The sequence below is a fragment of the Mustelus asterias genome, chromosome 17 (genome assembly GCF_964213995.1).
Source record: "Mustelus asterias chromosome 17, sMusAst1.hap1.1, whole genome shotgun sequence".
Classification (NCBI taxonomy): domain Eukaryota; kingdom Metazoa; phylum Chordata; class Chondrichthyes; order Carcharhiniformes; family Triakidae; genus Mustelus; species Mustelus asterias.
The window spans coordinates 65,509,106-65,533,523 of record NC_135817.1 but is presented as its reverse complement, the minus strand read 5'-3'; the positions used below and the strand labels follow the sequence as shown (position 1 = coordinate 65,533,523).

Genomic DNA, 24,418 nt, shown 5'->3' with positions numbered 1-24,418 from the left:
CATCTTAAAACTTGCACAATCATGTTTTGCATCCAACTCGCACCATTCTCATTTGTTTGTGTTAATCATCCTCACTTGTTTTCTCATTTGTCAGTTGTGGCTCAGTTGGTAGCACTCTCACCCTTGAGTTCCAGGTTCAAACCCAACTCCAGAGCTTGAGTGCAGAAATCAAGGCTGACATTCCAGTGTAGTACTGAAGGAGTGCTGCCCTGTCAGAGGTGTGATCTCTTGGTTGAGACTTTAATCTAGGCCCACTCTGCCAAAAAACCTCAGCACTATTTTGAAGAAGATCATAGAAACCCTACAGTACAGAAAGAGGCCATTCGGCCCATCGAGTCTGCACCGACCACAATCCCTACCCCCATATCCCTACATATTTTACCCACTAATCCCTCTAACCTACGCATCTCAGGACACTAAGGGGCAATTTTAGCATAGCCAATCAACCTAACCTGCACATCTTTGGACTGTGGGAGGAAACCCACGCAGACACGCGGAGAATGTGCAAACTCCACACAGACAGTGACCCAAGCTGGGAATTGAACCCAGGTCCCTGGAGCTGTGAAGCAGCAGTGCTAACCACTGTGCTACTGTGCCGCCCCCAAGATCAAGGGAGTTTTATCCCCAGCTTCCTGGCCAATATTTATCCCACAATGAACATCACAAAACCAGATTATCTGGTCATTATCAAATTGCTGTCTGAGGGAATCTGCTGTGTGCAATTTCAAAAGTACTTAATTGGCTGTAAAGTGCTTTGAGATGTCCAGTGGTCGTGAAAAATGCTATAATAATTGCATGCCTGTCTCCCTCCCTGCCATGTAGTTTGATTTCCCATTCTGTTACCTGGCATGCCTTGTCATCTACTGTCCTTTAGGGAAGGAAACCTGTGGTCCTTACCTTGTCTGGTGTACGTGTGACTCCAGACCCATAGCAATGTGGTTGACTCTCAACTGCTCTCTGAGCAAGGGCAAACTAGGAATGGGCAATGAATGCTGGCCAGCTAGCGACGTCCATGTCCCACGAATAAATATATAAAAAATATCTGACATTCTTTCTCTTTCTCTTTGACCAAGATTTTGGTCATTTGACCTACTGTCTCCTCATGCGACTTAGTGTCATGCTTTGCTTTACAATGCGCCTTGGAAGTGTCATGGAATTTTGCATTGTTAAAGGTAATATATGTAAATCTAAGTTGTTGCTGTCTCTCTGATCTTTCTCTGATCTTTCTTCCCTCTTCCTTTTTTCCAATTTGTCGCTCTTATGCCTTGATCGCCTTCTCATTTCTTCTATACTGTTTGTTTTGTTATCTTCTCTCATTCCATCTGTTCATTCCTTCCTTTCACTTCTAATGTTGAAACACTGCTGTGGTGCTATTAAGTAGTTGACAATAAAATTTAAAAGTTGACATTTTATTTAATGAAGAAAATTAAACAAGATTGATTTCACATGAGGATATTATAGATATTGTTAGTCATAAGCACATGAATTTAGCATTCGGGTGCATTGCAAAAAAATGCCATTAAGCTTTCTTATAATGCCTTTTGGAGGTATATAAGTATTTCCTTTTCCATTGTGGACACTTGAATGTATGAAGTTGATGTCTGTTTTACTGAATCGACATATTTCCTCAACTTGTGTTATTTTTAGGATGCAGCTTCTCTCTATTTTCACTGACGAGTGTTATACTTTCCACTGACTTCACTCTTGGGAGATATTGGTACCCTGTATCAGTTACCAACATTTGAAATTGACCAAAAAATGTTTAGGGTTCTGATGCTCCAGCTTTCGGGCTAATGGGAAATAATACTACTATCAAACTCTGACTGATTTCATTAATTCAGGAATATGGTTTATGATTTTAGTAAATAGTTTCAAAACAAAGATGAACTCAAGAGTTTTATTGTAGAGTTTTAAAATGAACTCATATTTGTCCAGCTGTGCATTCTGCAATGTATCAATGAAGATTATACTTCCTTGAGTGAAAACGACAAACTGCCAATATAGCAAAAAGAATTTGGCCAAAAGTTGCCCGACTTGGTTAGTAAGGTTGGTGAATAACTGCGATGCACAAATCAGAAGATTTTAGATTGATATCCAGCCTGCTCAATAAAGTGATGATGGCAGTAGAACTGCTACAAGTGGCCAGGGCTTCCACTCAAAACTATTGGTGTGTGTAAGCTGGCTGAGGACAGGATTGAGTCTACTAGGGGAGGCAATGATATTGTCACTGGACTAGTAATTCAGAGACCCAGGACAAGATCTGGGTTCGAATCCCACCATGGCAGATGGCGCAATTTGAATTCAATAAAGAAATCTGCCCAGATGATACTCATGAAACCATTGTCGATTGTCGTAAAAACACATCTGGTTCACTAATGTCCTTTAGGGAAGGAAATCTATCAGTTTTACCTGGTCTGGCCTACATGTGACTCCAGACCCATGGCAATATGGTTAACTCTTAAATGCCCTCAAGGACGGGCAATAAATGTTGGCCCAGCCAGCAGAGCCCACCCCCCATGAACGAATATAAAAGTAAGCACCACCAAACACCCCAGCAGCAATCCCAGTGAAATGGATCAGCATCTCTCACTATAGAGGCTCGCACGTAAACATGGCACATTGGCAAGGCACTTCAGAGAGGAATTGAAAGTTTGCAATAGTTACAGAAAATCATCAAATACTTGTGACCTCATTCCTTTTGCAGGAAGGCAAAGATCTTTTTTTTACCAAAACTGCATCAATATTTGTTTAATAAATGCACTCTGATTTATAACTTTTAACCCAAAGTACTGGAAAATATACAGAAAGTTATCTGCAGTCATGATGTTCTTTGAAGGGAAACTGAAATGAGTTGTGGTGCAGATTGGTCTTCACTCGTTTCTCTCTTTGCCGGCGGTTACAAAACCAGACTCTTACGACTTCTTTCTCCAGGTTTAGATTATCTGCCATTTGTATAATCTCCTGCGAGGAAGGTTTGCTTTGGTGTCCAAAGTGTGTCTCCAGAGCTTCTTTAGCCAGCAGGCTAATGGTGCAAAAGAAATTCAGCATTAATTCCATTTCTGTTCTTTGTGTTATTTAATAAATCAATCCAGTGTCTGCCTTTAATTTCTACTTGTGTGTTGCCTTTGAGGCAGAAGATAATTTGCATGAAAATTTTTTTCAGTGGTATATTAAATGTTTAAAAAATTATGTATTTAGAGTCATAGAGATTTACAACATGGAAACAGGCCCTTCGGCCCAACTTGTCCATGCCGTCCTTTTTTGTTTAAACCTCTAAGCTAATCCCAATTGCCCGCATTTGGCCCATATCCCTCTATACCCATCGTACCCATGTAACTATCGAAATTTTTTTTAAAAGACAAAATTGTACCCGCCTCTACTACTACCTCTGGCAGTTTGTTCCAGACACTCACCACCCTCTGTGTGGAAAAAATTGCCCCTCTGGACACTTTTGTATCTCTCTCCTCTCACCTTAAACCTATGCCCTCTAGTTTTAGACTCCCCTATCTTTGGGAAAAGATATTGACTATCTAGCTGATCTGTGCCCCTCATTATTTTATAGACCTCTATAAGATCACCCCTCAGCCTCCTATGCTCCAGAGAAAAAAGTCCCAGTCTATCCAGCCTCTCCTTAAAACTCAATCCATCAAGTCCCGGTAGCATCCTAGTAAATCTTTTCTGCACTCTTTCTAGTTTAATAATATCCTTTCTATAAGAGGGTGACTAGAATTGCACACAGTATTCCAAGTGTGGCCTTACCAATGTCTTGTACAACTTCAACAAGACATTCCAACTCTTGTATTCAATGTTCTGACCGATGAAACCAATCATGCCGAATGCCTTCTTCACCACTCTGTCCACCTGTGACTCCACTTTCAAGGAGCTATGAACATGTACCCCTAGATCTCTTTGTTCTGTAACTCTCCCCAACGCCCTACCATTAACTGAGTAAGTCCTGTCCTGGTTCAATCTACCAAAATGCATTACCTCGAATTTGTCTAAATTAAACTCCATCTGCCATTAGTCAGCCCACTGGCCCAATTGATCAAGATCCTGTTGCAATTGGAGATAACTTTCTTCACTGTCCACTATGCCACCAATCTTAGTGTCATCTGTAAACTTACTAACCATGCCTCCTGTATTCTCATCCAAATTATTAATATAAATGACAAATAACAGTGGACCCAGCACTGATCCCCGAGGCACACCGCTGGTCACAGGCCTCCAGTTTGAAAAACAACTCTCTACAACCACCCTCTGGCTTATGTCAAGAATGATGTGGAGATGCCGGCGTTGGACTGGGGTAAACACAGTAAGAAGTTTAACAACACCAGGTTAAAGTCCAACAGGTTTATTTGGTAGCAAAAGCCACACAAGCTTTCGAGGCTCTGAGCCCCTTCTTCAGGTGAGTGGGAATTCTGTTCACAAACAGAACTTATAAGACACAGACTCAATTTACATGAATAATGGTTGGAATGCGAATACTTACAACTAATCCAGTCTTTAAGAAACAAAACAATGGGAGTGGAGAGAGCATCAAGACAGGCTAAAAAGATGTGTATTGTCTCTGATATTCGGGTAAGCGTTCTCCAAGGCGGCCTTCGCGACACACGACAGCGCAGAGTCGCGGAGCAGAAACTGATAGCCAGGTTCCGCACACACAAGGACGGCCTCAACCGGGATATTGGGTTTATGTCACACTATTTCACATAAATATTTCTGCTTTTTTCCTCCTGAGTCTTTATCATGCGATCCTAGAATCAGAATTTATGTCACACTATTTGTAACTCCCACAGTTGCGTGGACCTGCAGAGTTTCACTGGCTGTCTTGTCTGGAGACAATACACATCTTTTTAGCCTGTCTTGATGCTCTCTCCACTCCCATTGTTTTGTTTCTTAAAGACTGGATTAGTTGTAAGTATTCGCATTCCAACCATTATTCATGTAAATTGAGTCTGTGTCTTATAAGTTCTGTTTGTGAACAGAATTCCCACTCACCTGAAGAAGGGGCTCAGAGCCTCGAAAGCTTGTGTGGCTTTTGCTACCAAATAAACCTGTTGGACTTTAACCTGGTGTTGTTAAACTTCTTATTATGTCAAGAAGCCAATTTTATATCCATTTAGATACCTCACCCTGCATCCCGTGAGATTTAACCTTGTGCAACAAACTACCGTGTGGTACCTTGTCAAAGGCCTTGCTAAAGTCCATGTAGACATCAACTGCACTGCCCTCATCCACCTTCTTGGTTACCCCTTCAAAAAACTCAAATCAAATTTGTGAGACATGATTTTCCACTCACAAAGCCATGCTGACTGTCCCTAATCAGTAATCTATATTTCATAGTATAGAACCACTACAGTGTAGGAGGCGGCCATTTGGCCCATCAAGTCTGCATTGTCTCACTGAAAGGGCACCTTTCCCAGGCCTACACCCCATCCTATACCTATAACCCTGCACAGTTACCATGGCCAATCCACCTGACCTGCACATCTTTGGATTTGGGCATCCCAGGCTCACTTGAAATATTTAAATTTTCTTACATAGAATTTAAATATTACAATCAGTTTTGGGTGAAAGGTTGACCTCGCCAGATATCTAGTACTGATAAGATTGCGAGAGATAGAAAATAGGCCGTGAACCCAATCTTTCGGCTTTCTCGCGATCTTACCGGCTCATCCTATCCATCCACTGCTGGGGCCAAAAGGTAAGATCGCTCCCTCAGTGTTTCATTTCCAGTCAGTTTTAGATTTGCATGGAAAATTAATGTCAAATACTCAACTTCAATTAATTCTATGCAATACTGTACCCATTTTTACTGTATATAAATTTATTTTGCCAGATGTTGGACTTCATAGGAAGCTTGAAATTATCTCACAAATAGCAAAAAAATATTTATTTTGCATAAATTTATCTGCATGTCCCATATGTAAAGTCTAAAAAATTATTGTTGACTTGTTACAGCAAGAGTTCCAAATAGTACAAAGAGGCTGATGATGCTAACAATTGTGCCATGAGACCAATCCATTTTCGCTACATGGAACATTTCCCTTCCATGTGTAAAGGTATTGCTGTCATACTCACCTGATTGTAGTTCGTCGCTTCCTTTTTCTATCATTCGTTCCAGCTCTTTCATTATTTAAAGCTGCAAGTAAATGTGCAGTTACTCATTACCATTCACATGCGCATGTGTGAACTGGTGCATTTGTTTCCAGTTCTTCAGTTAGTTTTCTCCTTTTAAAGTATTAGCAATAGTTCTCCTGACGTAAAATACAAAATACTGCGCGTGTTGGAAATACGAAATAGAAACAGAAAGTGCTGGAAAAATGTAGCAGGTCTGGCAACATCTGTGGAAAGAGGCGTGAAAACTTGGTAAAGTCGGGTGTGAGGCGAGTCGTGCAATCCGCACCTGCCTCCATGCTGGATCCCCCTTTACCAAGGCCCAAAAATGGCTGCGATCGGGACCAGGCCCGAAACGGGCACGACAGCCATTTAAATGTATTTGCATGCATTTAAATTGACTTAATGGGCTGCACGCCCAACCTTACCGGCACTTCCCCATTTACCACTGCATTCACCCATCCAGATTCGGCGCAAAACAGACATGCTCGACAAAAGTCTGATTTGGGTGCTCCAGTTAGTGAAGTGGTAAGTGCTGAGCATCTGATGGCTCTCTGTTTGAGATTGGGGGGGTGGGGGGAGAGAGGATAGGGGGTCCACTGCCACTCTGCTTGAGATCGTAAGGGGGGAGGGGTCCACGATCGGTCTGGGTGGTGGAGGGGGTAGGGGGATAAGGGGATCAGTAATGTTGTGGGGGTGGGGCAATATCTGTGGGGATCGGGAGCAATGTGACAGGGGAGCTGCATTCTCTATCATTTTCTTTTCTGCGCATGCACAGTTGGAGGCGCCGATCAGAGCTGCAGGATTTCGGGTGTGTTAAACCCCGCCCACAGGCTTGTGCAGCACGATTCAGAATTGCTGATATTTTTGCAGGCTGAGTGCGTATGGGGACGCCTGAGAATGGGTGTAAAAGTCGGATCTGAAACACTCCCAGTTTCAAGTCCGCCCAGCACTTAGAATTAAAATGGTAAAATAGGACCCATAGTTAATGTTTGGAGTTCAAAATGACTGTTCTTCAGAACTGAAGAGAAGAGAAGCTTCTTAAGCTCTGAAGAAGAGTCATATTGAGCACAAAATGTTAATGCTACTTTTTGCTCCACATGTTTTAAGTTTATTTTATTAGTGTCACAATTAGGTTTACATTAACACTGCAATGAAGTTACTGTGTAAAATCACCTTGTTGCCACACCCCAGCACCCGTTTGGGTACACTGAAGGAGAATTTAGCCTGGCCAATGCACCTAACCAGCAGATCTTTCGGACTGTGGGAGGAAACTGGAACACCTGGAGGAAACCCACGCAGACATGGGGAGAATGTGCAGACTCCACACATATGGTTGACCCAAGCTAGGAATTGAACCCACATCCCTGACACTGTGCTAACCACTGTGCCACCATTGTCAGATCTGCTGAGTTCTTCCAGCACTTTGTTTTCATTAATAATTCACCTGAGTAAGTGATCTATTTTGCTATAAGGAAGCTAAATTCCAAGAGTGCATAGCCAATCTTTTTTATTATACATTTGATTTTCTTTTTAATTACCATGAATATTTTCATAGATAAATCTCTGGCTAGGCCCTATTTAAACCACTGTGGTCAGTCCATGCACCATATCTTCAGAAGGATATATTGGCATTGGAGGGCTGCATCATGAATTCAGCAGAACTGTACCAGGTTGAGAGGGTTCAGTTAAGACAGGTTGCATAAACTAGGCTTGAATTTCCTTGAGTATAGAAGAATAAGAGGTGATCTAGTTGACGTGTTTAAGACAATTAAAGGATTTGATGAGGCAGATAGAGACTATTTCCTCTGGTGCGGATGTCTAGAACATGGTGGCATAGCCTTAATATTGGAGCTGGATATTCAGAAGGCAAAAACACAAAACACTTCTTCTCACAAATGGAACATTTTTCTCAAAAATCGTTTGAAACTAGGTCAATGGAAAACTTCAAAACTGAGATTGGACAAAGAATTCAGGGTTAAGGAGGAAGATTCAAATTGGCTGTGAACTAGTTGGATATTGGAACAGTATATATGGGACGAATGGCTTACTTCTGATCCTATGTTAATCTTCTGGCTAGAGCAATGTGGGGTTATTTCATTAGAATTCACTACCAGTTAACACAGTTTTTTTTTCAAGATTTTTGGGATATAGGAAGGAATAATTTTTGTGCAAGGAGGAATATTAATATAAGTAGTCAACTGGTGGTACAGAACTTGAATATTACTGAAAAAGAGACATGCTGTCAAAGCTTTTTGTTTTGCACTCATCAGGACAGATGCAAGAAAGCTAAATTCCAAAGGGAGCAACAATTTACACTGCATGAATACAGGGTGCTGATTGGTTGGAAAGTTGATTCTGGCTGAAGTGTTGCCTTGGAGAATGAACAAATGGATCAGATCAAAAAATAAAATAAATTTGCACACTTCATACCAAGCACAGCATAGGAGATAGATTAATAATCCTATAACCAATCTGTTTAATCTCATCTTGCATGAATGCTTACTCGATCATGAATATCAACAATTCAACCCATTTCTGCATCTTCCGTGAAAATATTTGACCAATTAGAATTGACTTGCAAACCAATCAGCACTCTGCTCCAAATAAATACATAATTTGCACTCCTTTTGAAATTTGGCCTTCTTGCATCTGCCCTGATGAGTGCAAGATAAAAAACTTCAACGGCCTGTTCCAGCTTCATCATAGGCTAAATGCTAAATATATTACTCTGAATAACTAATGGGCATAAACCATAATCTTCCTCTCCTCCAATGCAAAATAACAAATGCACCATTTTATGTATATTTTTCCAACTCTTCCACATCAGTTAGCAGTGTGGCTTCAATATCTAGCCTTGCAAATTTAGATTCTGTGGCAAGATGAATTACTGGCACAAATGGAAATGAATGAGTTTGATGTAATGGTCATTGCTGAAATGTAGTTGCAGGGTGACAAGGTTGGGAACTAAATATTCCAGCTCGTTGAGCTTTGGGAAAAATAGGCAAATGGAAAAGGAGGGGCAGGGGGGTAGCTCTAATAATACACATCAGCTTTGGTCAGCTGATTGTAGTCTCATCTTATAGAATCCCTACAATGCAGAAGAGGCCATTTGGCCCATTGAATCTGCACCGATTCTCTGACAGAGAATCTTACCTCTCCCCCACTATGTCTGTAATTCCACACATTTACCATGGCCAATCCCATCTAACCTACATATCTTGGGACACTAAGGGGCAATTTAGCATGACCAATCCACCTAACCCGCACATCTTTGGACTGTGGGAGGAAATTGGAGAACCCGGAGGAAACCCACGCAGACATGGGGAGAACGTGCAAACTCCACACAGTCACCCAAGGCTAGAATTGACTTCGGGTCCCTGGAGCTGTGAGGCAGCAGTGCTAACTGCTGTGCTGCCCATAAAGGTTGAGATGAAGGCTTCAAGGAAAAACAATCTGGTAATGTTGCTAATTTGAGTGAAAATGTGATATTTTGCTACCCCTCCATTTTGCATTCAAGGCATTAGCTACAATTATGGGAGTATAGGACAGGAGAATAAGTGGTTTAAGAGGAAGCTAGATAAATACATTAGGGAGAGACAAGATGATAGGCTTGGATGAAGTAAGGTGGAAGGAGAGTCCTGTTGAGCATAAACACATGCAGGGATGAGTTGGGCCAACAGTTCTATTACTGTGTTGTAAATTCTACAGAGTAAATGAAATCCAGTGTGAGACTAAGAATAATTATTAAATGATTTTCATATGTTGGAAATACCATTGAGCCTAAAAAGATGTTGTTCCACAACTGTTATAAAGTGAGAAGATTTTCTGAAATCAGTTCATGGAAATTTTTGGTAGGTTTTATGGAAGATTTCAATTTCCAATACCTATATATTGAATACTCCTGTTTGTCAGTGTTGGATGGAGCATAAATGATGGTAAGGTTTGACAAATACATACCTCCTGCTTGTTCTGCTTCATCTAGCCATTTGGAAAGAATTGACTTAAGCTTGCAAGCATTTTTAAAACTGAGCTGTAAATTTTCAAAACGGCAGATAGTTGTTTGACTAAATTCTGAGCCATGCACTGCAGCAAGAGCCTCTCCTACGTTTGTTTGGGTATAACCTGTAATGAGCGAGAGAAAAGATACAATGTTTGAAAGAGTTTTTCCTTTAAAAAGTGTAACATATGTAAGAAGAATAAATCTTTGTACTCCCCTTGGAACTGTGATGTTTGGTGAATGTTCAGGAACTGGTAATTTCTAATTAAGTCAAGATATCCATTTTGGTAATCAAATGACATGGTTGTCTTATTATGTAGATAAGGATATTATAGGTTTTGTATAAATTGTCACCTCATTCATTTATAAATATGCAGACAAATATAACAATCAGAAATAAGTAAGTGTGTTCGACATCTGAATTGTTGAGTTCTCAGCTAAATGACTATCATTCAATATAGTTCAGATAAGGTAGCGGAGATTGGTATATACTGTTCAAGTTTTTACCTATGTGCGAGCAGTGCAAAGTTTCCTTTATTTGTTATATGAACGATTAGCTACAATAAGACTAGAGGCTATGCAATCAAATAATTGGAATGCTTTTACATATATAACATTGAATGAACTTTTAATTACACTGGGAATACAATATTAGCGCTGATGAATAGAGCAGTTTTGGGTGGGCAGATTTCTGTGGCCACAATGAAGGGGGTTCCGGGGAGGGGATGGGGGATCATGTTATAGAGGCTGAGGGGGCTCCATCATGGGGCGGGTGTCCTTGGTGGGCACAAGAAATACCCTCAAATAAGGTTTCCCCGTCTCTTGCCCGCCTTTACTCCAAGCTGTCAAAGCACCCAAGCTGGCCACCTTCCTTCCGGCTTCCCCAGTCCATAATATAGAAACAGACAGGGCTGGTCCCCTCAGCAAACCTGCAGCCTTATGCTCCCCATGCCACCCCACAGTTAACTTTCAGAAATTAACATTTTGTGCATTAGCTTGAATAAAAATTCTGCATTTATAATGACAGATTTATTTTACATGTAAAAGGAACCTAAGGGGTGACAGATTTAAAACCGTAATGAGGAGGAATCACTTCACGCAAAGGTTCTGGAATTTGTGAAATTCTCGACCCCAGACTGCAGTGGACGCTGGAACACTGAACAAATTTGAGGAGAAAGATAGGTTTTTAATTAGCAGAGGGGTGAAAGGTTATGGAGAACGGGCAGGAAGGTGGAGATGAGGCCGAGATGAGATCAGCCATGATCATATTGAATGGCGGAGCAGTCTCAAGGGGCTGAAAATCTTAGAATCTTAGAAATCTTAGAAACCCTACAGCACAGAAAGAGGCCATTCGGCCCATCGAGTCTGCACCGACCACAATCCCACCCAGGCTCTACCCCCATATCCCTACATATTTACCCACTAACCTACACATCCCAGGACACTAAGGGCAATTGTAGCATGGCCAATCAACCTAACCCGCACATCTTTGGACTGTAAAGTAAAAGTTTATTAGTCACAAGTAGGCTTACATTAACACTGCAATGAAGTTACTGTGAAAATCCCCTAGTCGCCACACTCTGGCACCTGTTCGGGTACACTGAGAGAGAATTTAGCACGGCCAATGTACCTAACCAGCACATCCTTTGGACTGCGGGAGGAAACCGGAGCACCTGGAGGAAACCCGCGCAGACACAGGGAGAAATGTGCAAACCCCGTCCAGACAGTGACCCAAACCAGGAATCAAACCTGGGTCCCCGGCACGATGAGGCAGCAGTGCTGACCATTGTGCCGCCCGAATTGCCTAATCTTGCTCCTAACTCTTATGTTCTTATATTGTGATACTGATAGTAAATTCTCATTATTGTACACTTTTCATATATGTTTTGAAAGAAATGTGCACTATAATGTGTAATATCGCTCACATGAAATACTGTGTTCCTGCAACAGTTACCAAATGATTTTATGTACAATTTACACAATCATTAATCATTACGATAGAGTGAACAAGATTAAATTATATTCTTTGATATTATTTACTGGTTTGCAGTTTTGGAGTGGTCATGTAGTTGGACAAATTTGTAAAACTGTTACATCAACAAAATCAGGGCTATAAAATGACATTCTGAGTAAGACTGTAATATAAATACATGGAAACCTATATGTATGTCAGGATTATGTGGATGTATGTCAGCAGATCTGGATTTTTTTTCCCACTGCTGAAGCCTGTTTGTTCACATGTAGTTTCATGAATAATTCATTTGTTTTTTATTGTATCCCCAAAAGTTTCCACTCTAAGCCCTGGCTGCAGGAGCAGATTGAGGCCCTTATGTGGCTATTAAGTGGCCACTTAGGGAACTCAGGCTCAGGGGGCTGCCTGAGGTCTTACCCCCTTCCCCACGCCCCTCCCGGTCCCAACCCCTGTAATATAGGGGACTGGTTGGGAGCTGGTGGGAAGACGGTGAGCTGGACACCCATGTTACTTTACCTTCCGCCACACCCCCACCTTCAAAGACATTAGTGTGGCTGGGGAGGTATAACATTCACTCCTCCATCTTTTGTCCACTTTGCCAGTTGCACCAAGTTGTGGACAGTTTTGGATTGTGTGACGTACGAATAAACACACAAACATACAAATTAAGAGCAGGAAGTGGGATGATAGAGAAAAAAATCATGGAATTATACATGTAAATATTGGACTTTAAAAAAACCTGAGTATTATGTTTTGAAATGGACACAAACCCTGAAGATTGCTGAGAATGTACAGTCAGCCAATTACAGGAATGGCTGCAGTGTGTTTCTCTATGGGAAAATGGAACCTGTTCCTGTGTTTCCAATCAAGGTACTTCTAAAAGCATCAAAAGACTGATTACCATCTCCGATGAAGACAATCTCCACTTACGGACCCTGGGTGTAATTGCCTAGTGTATTCCAGTTTCCTCTTGAAATATACAAAGGGGGTTAAAAGCACATCTGCCTATGTCTGCCCATTGGTCTGTGTGTGTGTGTTATGAGGAAATGCAGCTGGAAGTTTTCCACACTGAAGGTGTGTAATACAGCAACCAAATCAGGACCCAGCAAAAATAACCATCTGTTGCAGGAACATCAAAGAATTCTCTCTCTAAATGTGGAAATCAGCCAGCAAGCAAAATAGGATTACAGCTAGGTAGAGGACTGAAATATTTCTACCAAACCATAGAATACCTGAACCAAACAATCAACTATTCATCGGCAGAGCTCAACTATATTGGAATCAATAATGGCCGCAATGCTTCTTATCTACTCTTCACAAGTCAAGGACTATTCCGTATAATTTTTAATTTTATATTTACTTATTATTGGGCTCCATTCTTATCTCTAATCCATATGAATGTAGATGGCTGTATTTTACCATTTCTCCTTACCTTTTTAGTAGTTAATAAACTTCGTCTATCATAACTCAAGAAAGCTTGGTTAAATTGGTTCACTTTAAACATAACTATTGGGTCTTCAAAAGGTATTCAAGGGAAAGGGTACCTTGTTAGATTAACTCATGTTGCTACCAGCAGAGGGTGGGTTGAATAAAGATATGGGGCCCTTCTCACTCACTTTTGTAATAATTTGGGGGTAATCCAACGAGACAGTGACAAATCAAAAGGGTCTCATCCAGGTCAACAACATTTGTGGAACCTCTTCAAGGGCTTGTCATAACAAGAGGCCATTCAGCCTCTAAAGCCTGCTCTGCCATCATCTCCCTCTATTGTATCAATGTTATCTTAATTAACGGAACTACCCCTCCACCTTTTCCTAGCTTTCTATCCTTCTTAAATGTTATGTACCCTTGAATTATCAGGTCCCAGTCTTTGTCATCCTGCAGCCATGTAATCCATCTGTTTTGTTCCCAAAGCTACATACATTCAGATATAGAGCCTTTGGTCCTGTCATTTTACTACTTTTGTAACCTCTAGTCTCATCTGCTAGTGCACTCATATGTTTGTACACTCTATCCCTTCCTGTGACCGTAAGAGCCAGGTTATCAGGGAAGGCTATCTAAACTAATCTAATTTAATTTAGTTCAGGATGCTTATAACCTACAGCATGAGGAGTCCTCTAGGAGTCCTTGTGGGCTGGATTCAAATCGTTGGATAATGTTGTCACCCAACTGTAAACCAGGGGTACCTGATTATTCTATTTTGTTTTTGTGCATTTATGTTCTGTATTCTGATGTTGAATGAACTGTTATTACTAGAAAGGTTAAAATGCACATTTTTATCCCTTAACCTAGCAATGACAAAAATATTTATTTCAGTTTTACCCAAAACCCATTTTCACATTGTGAGGTTATCTATAATTTCCGAATGGATGGCCACATTGTGAGGATTTTGTCATAGTTAATCTTTTCTCACAGTACAATGCCTTTGTCTCAGGAATTCATTTAGTGAACCTTTGTTGCACTCCCTCCATGGCAAGTATATCTTTCCTTTGGTAAGGAGACCAAGAATACACGCAACAATCCAGGCACAGTCTCACCAAGGATCTATACAATTGCAACCAGACATCCCTGTTCCTATGCTCAAATCCTCTTGTAATAAAGACCGACATACCATTTATCTTCTTCATTGCTTGCTGTATCTGTATGTTAACTTTCAGTGACTCATGAAAAAGGACACCCAAATCCCTTTGAAGATCAACATTTCCTAGCCTCTGGTGGAGTATTTAAGTAGTACTCTATTCCTGTTTTTTTCCTACCAAAACGGATAACCTCACATTTCTCCACATTGTATTTCATCTCCCATTTTTCCCCAACTTGCTTTGCCTCTCCAAATCCCCTTGAACATCTTTGCATTCTCCTCACAACTCATGCGCCTGAATTTTACCGCCTCGCCTGCCCGAGGCTCGTAAGATCCCGCCCAAGGCCAACAGAGAATGCCGTTCTGTGAGCCTCACCCGTTCTGACTCCGGGGCGGGCGTGCTGGTGAAATTCTGGCCATGGACTTTATTGCAAGAGGGAGCTTTCATGAAGCCACACACAAAAGCGACAAAATTCCTTCTCATCTCAGTCCTAAATGGCATGCCCCTTATTCTGAGACTACATCACCTGGTTAGCACTGCTGCCTCAAAGCGCCAGAGACCCGGGTTCGATTCCCAGCTTGGGTCACTGTCTGTGTGGAGTTTGCACGTTCCCCACGTGTCTGCGTGGGTTTCCTCCGGGTGCTCCGGTTTCCTCCCACATTCTGAAAGACGTGCTGGTTAGGTGCATTGACCCGAACAGGTGCTGGGGTGTGGCAACTAGGGGAATTTCACAGTAACTTCATTGCAGTGTTAATGTAAGCCTTACTTGTGACTAATAAATAAACTTTTAACTTTGTAGTACCCACCCCCCAACCCGACTTCTGCCAATCAGGGGAAACAGCCTTCCTGCTTTTACCCTATCAAGCCCAGAGTACTTTGCCTTGGTTGCCACAACCAAAGATTATTGCTTTGTGGGGTGGTACAACATAAATTCAGCAGAATGAATGAACAAATAACAAAAAACATGTTAAATTCTCCGCAAGACAGATATAACTGCCGACTATTTAAAAAGCTGCAGGGAGGGGAGGGGGGAAACCAAGTTAACTGAAGGCTTCTTCGTGACAGAGTTCGCCTGACTTCAACATTGAAGAAACATGACTAAAATAGATGTGTCTACTAAGAGCTACCTTGACTCTACTCAATTTGTTGTGTTGAGTCAAGTCCAAATGCAGAATTCTTAGATTCACACAATGTTATGCCTCCCCCGCGACACTCCCATGTTCTTCCTTGTTTCATGCATAAAAAATTAAGAGGTAATGTTGCTGTAGCATTTATTTAGATACTAAATTAATCTTTGCCTGTTGGTAATTTCCCCAAATTACATGTGCCCAGCAGCCTTGCTTTGGAGGTGCTTAGTCCTATAAGGTTTGAAATGGCGGGAAATGCCCGTGCAAATATAAGGATCTGTGAAATTATTGTGGATTCCACCCTAACTTGTTTTACAATTTTTATTTCAATTGTTTTACAATTTGGCTAAGATCAAGCGTCAGATTAAGCCTAAGACGGGGTGCAATGCCTCATCTTGTCAGTTTGCATCTTGTTTATCTCTCCCGAAAGGACCTTGAATTGGATTCAGTTGGATTTTGAATTTGGTTTTCGCACCGATCACAAGGAGCAAGGAATGGATTTGCGTTTGCCCGGTCCATTCTGAGCATTGGCTTTGTAACTTTAAGGATGGAGTAATTTTTTTAAAACTTGTTTTACAATTCAGTTATGTTTGTTACCATATATTCCCCAATACTGTTCTCCCCTAGTAAGCCCACAAAACATAAATTTCCATAGAGGATTTGATCATACCGAACCCAGAATTATATCCAACATGTTTCTGGTACTTTCTGGAATGTATTTCGAATCCTTCATATTCCCATTGTTATTAAGTGCACCACAGATGTTTAGCAATGTGTCACAGAATGAAAGAAAATAGCTCCATCATTTACCTAACTTTATTCTTCTTACTTTAAATTGATTTGCAAACATTTCCAGCTCTTTGATTTCTGGAGAATCCATACCAACTGGCTCCTCGAGAGGTTTATTCTTTTTTCGGAACTCCTGTTTGAAGTCGATGACAATGGATTCTTCGCTTAGGACGGACTGATGAATCGGGGCAAATCCATGTCCCAGGGTACATGAGGAGGTGCTCAGTGTGTGGTCAGGCAGTTTGTACAGACATGGGGCAAGTCCATCTGTGCATAGAGAGGGTAAGACTGTTAAAGGCATACGGTTTCATACAATCATAGAATCGTTACAGTGCAGAAGAAGGCCATTCGGCCCAATGAGTCTGCATCGACAACAATCCCACCCAGGCCCTATCCCTGTCACCCCACATCTTTACCCTGCTAATCCCTCTAACCTACACATCCTGGGGCAATTTTGCATGGCCAATCAACCTAACCCGCACATCTTTGGAGTGTGGGAGGAAACCCACGCAGACACGGGAAGAATGTGTAAATTCCGCACAGACAGTGAGCCAAGCCGGGAATCGAACCTAGGTCCCTGGAGCTGTGAGGCAGCAATGCGAACCACTGTGCCACCGTGCCACCCGTGGTTAATGGAAACAAGGTAATGCATGTGCGGACCTGTAAATGTATATGATTCACACGGATAGTGCTGTGATTCAGGGCATACACATGGTCACTTTATCTATAAACAGCTGCATGTTTTCCATGGAGTATGTGTTTTAGGATCCCTGAAGATGTGTACAGTTTGGAGATTTATTCATTTGGATGGGAGTCTTGGAATTCAAGAAAAAACACGTATAAATTTCATCTCACTTCCAAATTTTGTGGAACATCAGATACTCCGTGGAAAAAAACTGCAGTTACATTTTTTTTCATTCATGGGACATGTGCGTTGCTGGCTGGCCAGCATTTATTGCCCATCCCTAGTTGCCTGAGGGGCAGTTGAGAGTCAACCACATTGCTGTGGCTCTGGAGTCACATTTAGGCCAGACGATTTCCTTCCCTAAAGGATATTAGTGAACAAGATGGGTTTTTCTGACAATCATTCAATTGTCATCAGTAGATTCTTAATTCCAGATATTTGTTATTGAATTCAAATTCCACCATCTGCAATGGCAGGATTCGATCCCAGGTTCCCAGAACATTCATAGAATCGTAGAATCCCTACACTGCAGAAGGAGGTTATTTGGCCCATCGAGCCCGCACCGATCACAATCCCACTCAGGCCCTATTCCCGTAATCCCACACATTTACCCTGCTAATCCCCCTGACACTAGGATCAATTTAGCATGGCCAATCGACCTAACCCGCATCTTTGGAGTGTGGGAGGAAACTGGACCACCTGGAGGAAACCCTCGCAGACACAGGAGAAAGTGCAAACTCCACACAGAGAGTGACCCAAGGTTGGCATTGAACCCGGGACCCTGGTGCTGTGAGGCAGCAGTGCTAACCACTGTGACACCGTGCTGCCTATTAGCTGAGTTTCTGGATTAATAGTCTAGTGATAATACCACTGGGTCGTTGCCTCCCCTGAATGTGAAAGTGTGGCCTGGACTCCACTCACAAAGTAAAGAATATTCAATGCTTTAATGTTTTAATAAGATAACTTAACATGTTAATTCAAATGAGAATATAAACGTTAAGAATTTTTTTAACAGAAGATCACTATATAGTGTTATCCTGGTCTATTTGTTTAATTAGCTTCCATTCTCCGCCATGTATAGACATGGAGAAGTAATTATCAGTGTCTTCTGACATTGTATTTGTAGCAAGATGGGTCAAAATGCTGGAACAACTTCCCTAAAGCAGTATGGGTGTACCTACACCTAACACAACACAGCAACTCCAGAAGTGCTGGTGGGCCTCACCACAATCTTCTCATGGGGCAAGTAGGGGGATGGGCACTGAAAGCCAACTCTGTCAGTGATGCCCACATCCCATAAGTGAAAAGAAAGTCAGTGATGTGGGTGTTACTTAATTCAACAGAGCAATCCTAGTTATTAGTATCTGCGACTGGATGGTGTTGAATGGATCACCAGACTCCTTTCGGGTGCTCCTTAGTCTTCAGCCAATTTAATTCACCCATGAGGCCCACTGGAGATGGCAGATGTTATGGACTTCAGCAACATCCCAGATATAATGCTGAAGACTTGTATTCCAGATTTATCTGCACCCCTGGCCAAGCTGTTCCAGTATAGCTACCACATTGGCATGGGCACAACAATATGGAATATTGCCTGGATTCCTCCTATCCATAAAACTCAAACTAATTCAATCTGAGCAATTACTGCCCATCAGTCCACTCTCAATCATCAGCAAGCTGACAGAATGTGTTGTCATCAATGCCATCAATTGACATTCACCCATCAACAACTTCACTTATGTTCAGTTTGGGTTTTGACAGGACCGCTCAGCATCAGAACTTATTGCAGCCTTGGCCTCAACATGGACCAAAGAGCTGAATTCCAGACGTGAGTTGAGGAGTGTCTTCCCTAGACATGAAGTAGCATCTGATTTGAGTCAGGCATCAAAGAGCCCCAGTGAAATTGAAGGCAATGGGAACTGGGGGCAACTTTTCACTGGCTGGAATCATATCTAGCGCAATGGTGGGTGATAATGATTGTTGGAGCCAATCATCTCAGCTCCTCAGGGTACTATCCTCGGCACAGCCATTTTCAGCTGCTTCATTAATGACTTTACCTCAACATCAGGCCAGACCAGGATATTCATTAAGGATCGTACAGTGCATGGTTCATTTGCAACTCATCTGTTGCTGAAGCAGCCCATGGTCGCATGCAGCAAGATTTGGGCAAGATTCAGTAACAGCATTACCATTGTTGAATTTCCCATCAGCAATATTCTGGGGGTCACCGCTGAACATGAATTTAACTGCACCAGTCACACAAATACTGTGGCTACAGGTCAGAGACTGGGCATTCTGTGGGGATTAGCTCACAAAGTGATTCCCCAATGCCTTTCCACCATATGCAAGGGACAGGTCTGGAGTGTAATAGAATACTCTCCACTTGCCTAGATGAGTGCAGCTCCAACAACACTCGAGAAGTTTAACACCCTTCAAGGAAAAGTACTTTATCAGCACTCCATCCACGAATCTAAACGACCAGTCCCTCCACTAATGGTGCACTGAGGCTGTAGTGTGCAACATCTACAAGATGCACTGCAGCAGCTCACCAAGCCTCGTTTGACAGCACCTTCCAAACCCATTACTTCTACCACCTAGAAGAACAAGGGCAGCAAGTGCTTGGAAACACAATTAACTGCAAGTTCCCTCCAAGTCACACATCCTCTTGGAAATATTTTGCCATTCTTTCATTGTCCCTGGGTCAAGCAGCCTGCTTAATCACACTCCAACAGTCCATACGTTATACAGACTGCAGTGGCTCTCCACCTTCCCAAAGGCAATTAGCGTTGGGTAACAGATAACTGGCCTTGCCAGCAAAATCTGTATTCCTTGAATAAATAAATACATAAATAAATAAGCTACTCTGGATCATCAATAATCTTAGAAATCTTAGAAACCCTACAGCACAGAAAGAGGCCATTCGGCCCATCGAGTCTGCACCAACCACAATCCCACCCAGGCCCTATCCCCATATCCTTACATATTTACCCACTAATCCCTCTAACCTATGTATTCCAGGACACTAAGGTCAATACTAATGTCAATGAAATATCTGTTAACAGGATTACTGTGTGTGAAATGTACAAACTTTGATGTTCCCGTATAACATACATTAAAGTAAAATACAATATCACTATTTTCAAAACTGGGCTATACTAATAGTTCTTACGTTCAAACCAAACTACTGAAGATATTGTCCACACAACTGATCTGCAGCAAGTAAATATACCACTTCCTTAATATTGGTGCACTGAGGTGCGATATAATTTGTAACATCCTTGTGTACAACTCCGAATCTAGCTGAGGACAGCCAGCTGGTAAGAGAACCAGAATGGATTACACAATGTGACTGAGAAATAGCCATCAAAACTCGATCTCCAGCTATAAAGGGACCAGGAGGCTTAGGGGGATGTGAGGAAAAACCTTTTTATTCAGGGGGTAGTGATGGTCTGGAAAGTACAGCCTGGGAGAGTGGTAGAGGAGGGTTGCCTCACATCCTTTAAAAATGGATGAGCACTTGGTACGTCATAACATTCAGGGCTATGGGCCAAGTGCTGGCAGATGGGATTAGATGGGAGTTCAGGTGTTTTTAATGTGTCGCTGCAGACTCGATGGGCCAAAGGACATCTTCTGCGCTGTATGATTCTATAATTGCAAAAGTGGTTCTCTCACCTTGTCTGATCATTGTACTTTCCAGGTTATGATTTCAAGAGGCTGCAGTGTGGGTTCCCTGCATTTGTGGAAGTGGTTCCCCACTCTTCCTCAACACTGCTTCCAGTACCTTGCTGCATTGCCTGAGCACTCCGACCTCAGGCCATTCAAAGTGATGAAGGACCAAGAAAGTACATTTAGGCAACTTGGGACTGGTGGGTACTCAAATTCGTCAATAAACAAAACTTCTTGCTGATTCAACCTAAACCACTTGGGCCAATTGTGCTATGATTAAGGAGGGTTATCACTTATGACACGACATTTTAGAGTGAGGCAAAAATATGCGTCAAACATATGCTGTAAGATATTGCTTTATGTTGAGGGTCAGCAATGCTTCCTGAAAATGTTATAGAGTATCCCCACAGCGTCTGACTGTATATATTATATAAATGACAGTATGGAGAGTGTTTCCATGGAGAATGACGGTCTTACTTTTCCTACTGTTTCTTCACCAGTGTCATGGACAATTCATCAGCTCCTGGGTAATCTTTTCTTTCACATATTATTCAGAAATTGAAATACAGAAGGAATTGTGATCGTAACAAATACTAAGCGAAAGTGTGCTTGCCTCACCTGCCATCACCCCGTAAGCGGATTGTTGGCTCCCATAATGGCAAGATGGCATTGAGTAGTGGAGTCGTGCGGGGGTGTTGGCCAGAGCCCCTGAAGACAGGTGCATAAAGGAACATTTGGGTGTCGACAATGGTTGGATCGAAGGTAAAACTGATGGGACTAGTAAGAGAAATTACATAAAATAGGTTACACTTGATTAGTTGATGCATTAATACTTACAAATAAACATATGACAATAAATTGCTAACCACTGTCATTGTGCATAATCTTTTCATATAATCTCAGTTCCATTATTCAATTTTGTTTCTGCATTAAAAGAATAGAAATGGCAATCCGATTTGAGCACATTGCCTTTTGTACAGTAACTTGGTCGGTAGTAATTCTTAGTCCTATATGTGAAGATTCTGTTAAACTGTTGTTACAAAATGGGAGAATCTATGACGGATCAGTGAGTAAAACTTTACCAAGAATGAAAGCGTTACGTCTATATAATTCCAGATGAATAATTGTGACTAAAGCAGCAAAGTATTTGTGATAACATTCCCCTGGGGAAAAATAAATTAAAATTAAGAACACATTGTGGCATTTTACAATTTATCTATTAAAATGGCTGCGCATTTTCTATTTTAACTTTATAAAGCGAAAAATATTCTAAACTGCAGAACTCTTTTTAAAAAAGATAACTAACAATTTTGGGAAGAAAATACTTTTTTGTAAGAATTTGTAAAAATTGCCACATTAAAGTTGCATAAAAAGAAAAATGTCGAAATGGTGGAGATGTATTCAAAATGTTATATATTAGGATTTTGGAACGTTTGCTTTTTAACTTGCAGCATGATTCTTACTGACAGTAAACAGTTCTTTCTCATCCAATGTTGCTCTACCTGTATCTGTTACCAGTAACTTAAATTAAACCACTGTAATTTGATTTTATGTACTTACTGCCTTTGAAATAAACCAAACCTACCACAAACGTACAAGATCACCAACGCCTCTACTTTCTCAGAAGGCTAAGGAAATTCGGCATGTCCGCTACAACTCTCATCAACCTCTACAGATGCACCATTAAAAGCATTCTCTTTGGTTGTATCACTGCTTGGTATGGCTCCTGCTCTGCCCATGACTGCTAGAAACTACAAAGGGTCGTGAACGAAGCCCCATCCATCAGTCAAATCAACCTCTACTCATTGGCTCTATCTACACTTTCTGCTGCATCGGAAAAAGCAGCCAGTATAATCAAGGACCCCACGCGCCCCGAACATACTCTCTTCCATCTTCTTCCATCAGGAAAAAGATACAAAGTCTGAGGTCACGTACCAACCGACTCAAGAACAGCTTCTTCCCTGCTGCCATCAGACTTTTGAATGGACCTACCTCATACTAAGTTGATTGTTTTCTACACCCTAGCTATGACTGTAACACTACATTCTGCACCTTCTCTTTTCTTTCTCTATGAACGGTATGCTCTGTCTGTATAGCGCACAAAAAACACTTTTCACTATATATCAATACATGTGACAATAATAAATCAAATCAAATCAAAATAAAATCTGTAAAATTAATTGTGATTATAATCAAATTTAACAGGTGAAGATTTTCACGTTCACTTTAGGTAACAAAGTGGTAATCAATTAATAAAGATAGGCTTGCAATGTTAATACCTGTAGCAGAGACAGGTTTGCAATGTTAATACCTGTAGCAGAGACAGGCTTGCAATGTTAATACCTGTAGCAGAGACAGGTTTGCAATGTTAATACCTGTAGCAGAGACAGGCTTGCAATGTCAATACCATTTTTCAACCAACTATTTATTCACAGACAGAAGTGAAACAGCTCTAATGATCTAATTTTACAATATATATTTCGCAAAGAACAACATAGCTAATGAAATTAATTACACAGTGCACTTGACAAAGGAAATTTCATTTTACATTGTTTTTAACAAGGACTTGGAGTTTAGTCAGAACTGTATAAAACACCAAAAACGCTGCCGCCTTCATATGGAATTTAACCGGAGGTTAAATAACTTGCCCCATATTTAATAAGCTTGATGTTTTCTGCCATGCATCCAAAGATGTGTAGCCAGCTACACATATCTGAAGAAAGTGCTTGCTCTTGTCACTTCATGACCTCGCCCATCCGTGTCTGCTGTATTACTGAAACTATCTTTATGTACCCTTCCTCTGCCTCACATTTCACTCCATTGATGACTGTGCCTTTAGAAGCTAAGCCTCACCACCACCCGCCTCCCCCGCCCCCCGACCTCCTTAAAACGCATTTTTTGCCTAAACCTTGGGTTGCCTCTCCTTTTCTTTGGCTTAGTGCCTCTGATGCCCTGTCAAGTGCGGTGAGGCGTTTGCATGTTTAAGACGCTACGTGAATGCAGGTTGTGCTATTTTGATAAATCTTGCTCAGGTAGGAGCTCTCATTCCTGCGATTCGGAAAATCTGAGGACCGCTTTCACACACACACACGCACACACACACACATATATATATATATTTGGGAACAGTGCAGATCTTTAGACCCGGGTCACTCTTAGCTTGTGAGGCCTTCCTCACTCTGGGAGTCTGTCAATATACTAGAATGTGTATTCTCTTTGTAGCTGAGGTTATTTTCTTTTAAATGTAACGGAAACAGTAATTGCCTGTATTAAAGAAGAACGCTGATTACTGACGGTTGTCGGGTTACCTGTTGATACCACACTGGTTCCCTGGTTGGAGACTGAAAGACATTCGGCAACGTTTGGATGGTGCATTATTAGAAGCAGAGAAGAGATCTCTCAATTAAAAAGCTGTAAAGTAATCAACATTTTAAAATGCTTATTATTCATTTATTTAAAATACTAATTTAGTTTAAAACAAAT

The 24,418-nt window shown here is 41.4% G+C and overlaps 1 protein-coding gene across 1 annotated transcript; it reads right to left on the bottom strand.

Annotated features, from left to right (window-relative positions):
- Positions 1-2,489: 2,489 nt before the first annotated feature.
- pou1f1 (POU class 1 homeobox 1) lies at positions 2,490-24,322 on the bottom strand. The gene is made up of 6 exons (XM_078232036.1): positions 24,244-24,322; positions 21,554-21,712; positions 16,606-16,851; positions 10,078-10,242; positions 6,082-6,142; positions 2,490-3,022 (listed from the first exon to the last, which is right to left on the bottom strand). Exons 1-6 carry the CDS (start codon positions 24,308-24,310, stop codon positions 2,809-2,811), a joined length of 912 nt encoding a protein of 303 aa, XP_078088162.1. The 5' UTR covers positions 24,311-24,322; the 3' UTR covers positions 2,490-2,808.
- Positions 24,323-24,418: the final 96 nt, after the last annotated feature.

Coding starts and splice junctions, on each gene's coding strand:
- pou1f1 (XM_078232036.1), bottom strand. CDS start 24,310: ATGCACCATCCAAACGTTGCCGAATGTCTTTCAGTCTCCAACCAGGGA. Junction 10,243..16,605: donor AGTAAGAAGAATAAAGTTAG/GTAAATGATGGA, acceptor CGCTCATTACAG/GTTATACCCAAACAAACGTA. Junction 3,023..6,081: donor AAGCGACGAACTACAATCAG/GTGAGTATGACA, acceptor TTGCACCATTAG/CCTGCTGGCTAAAGAAGCTC.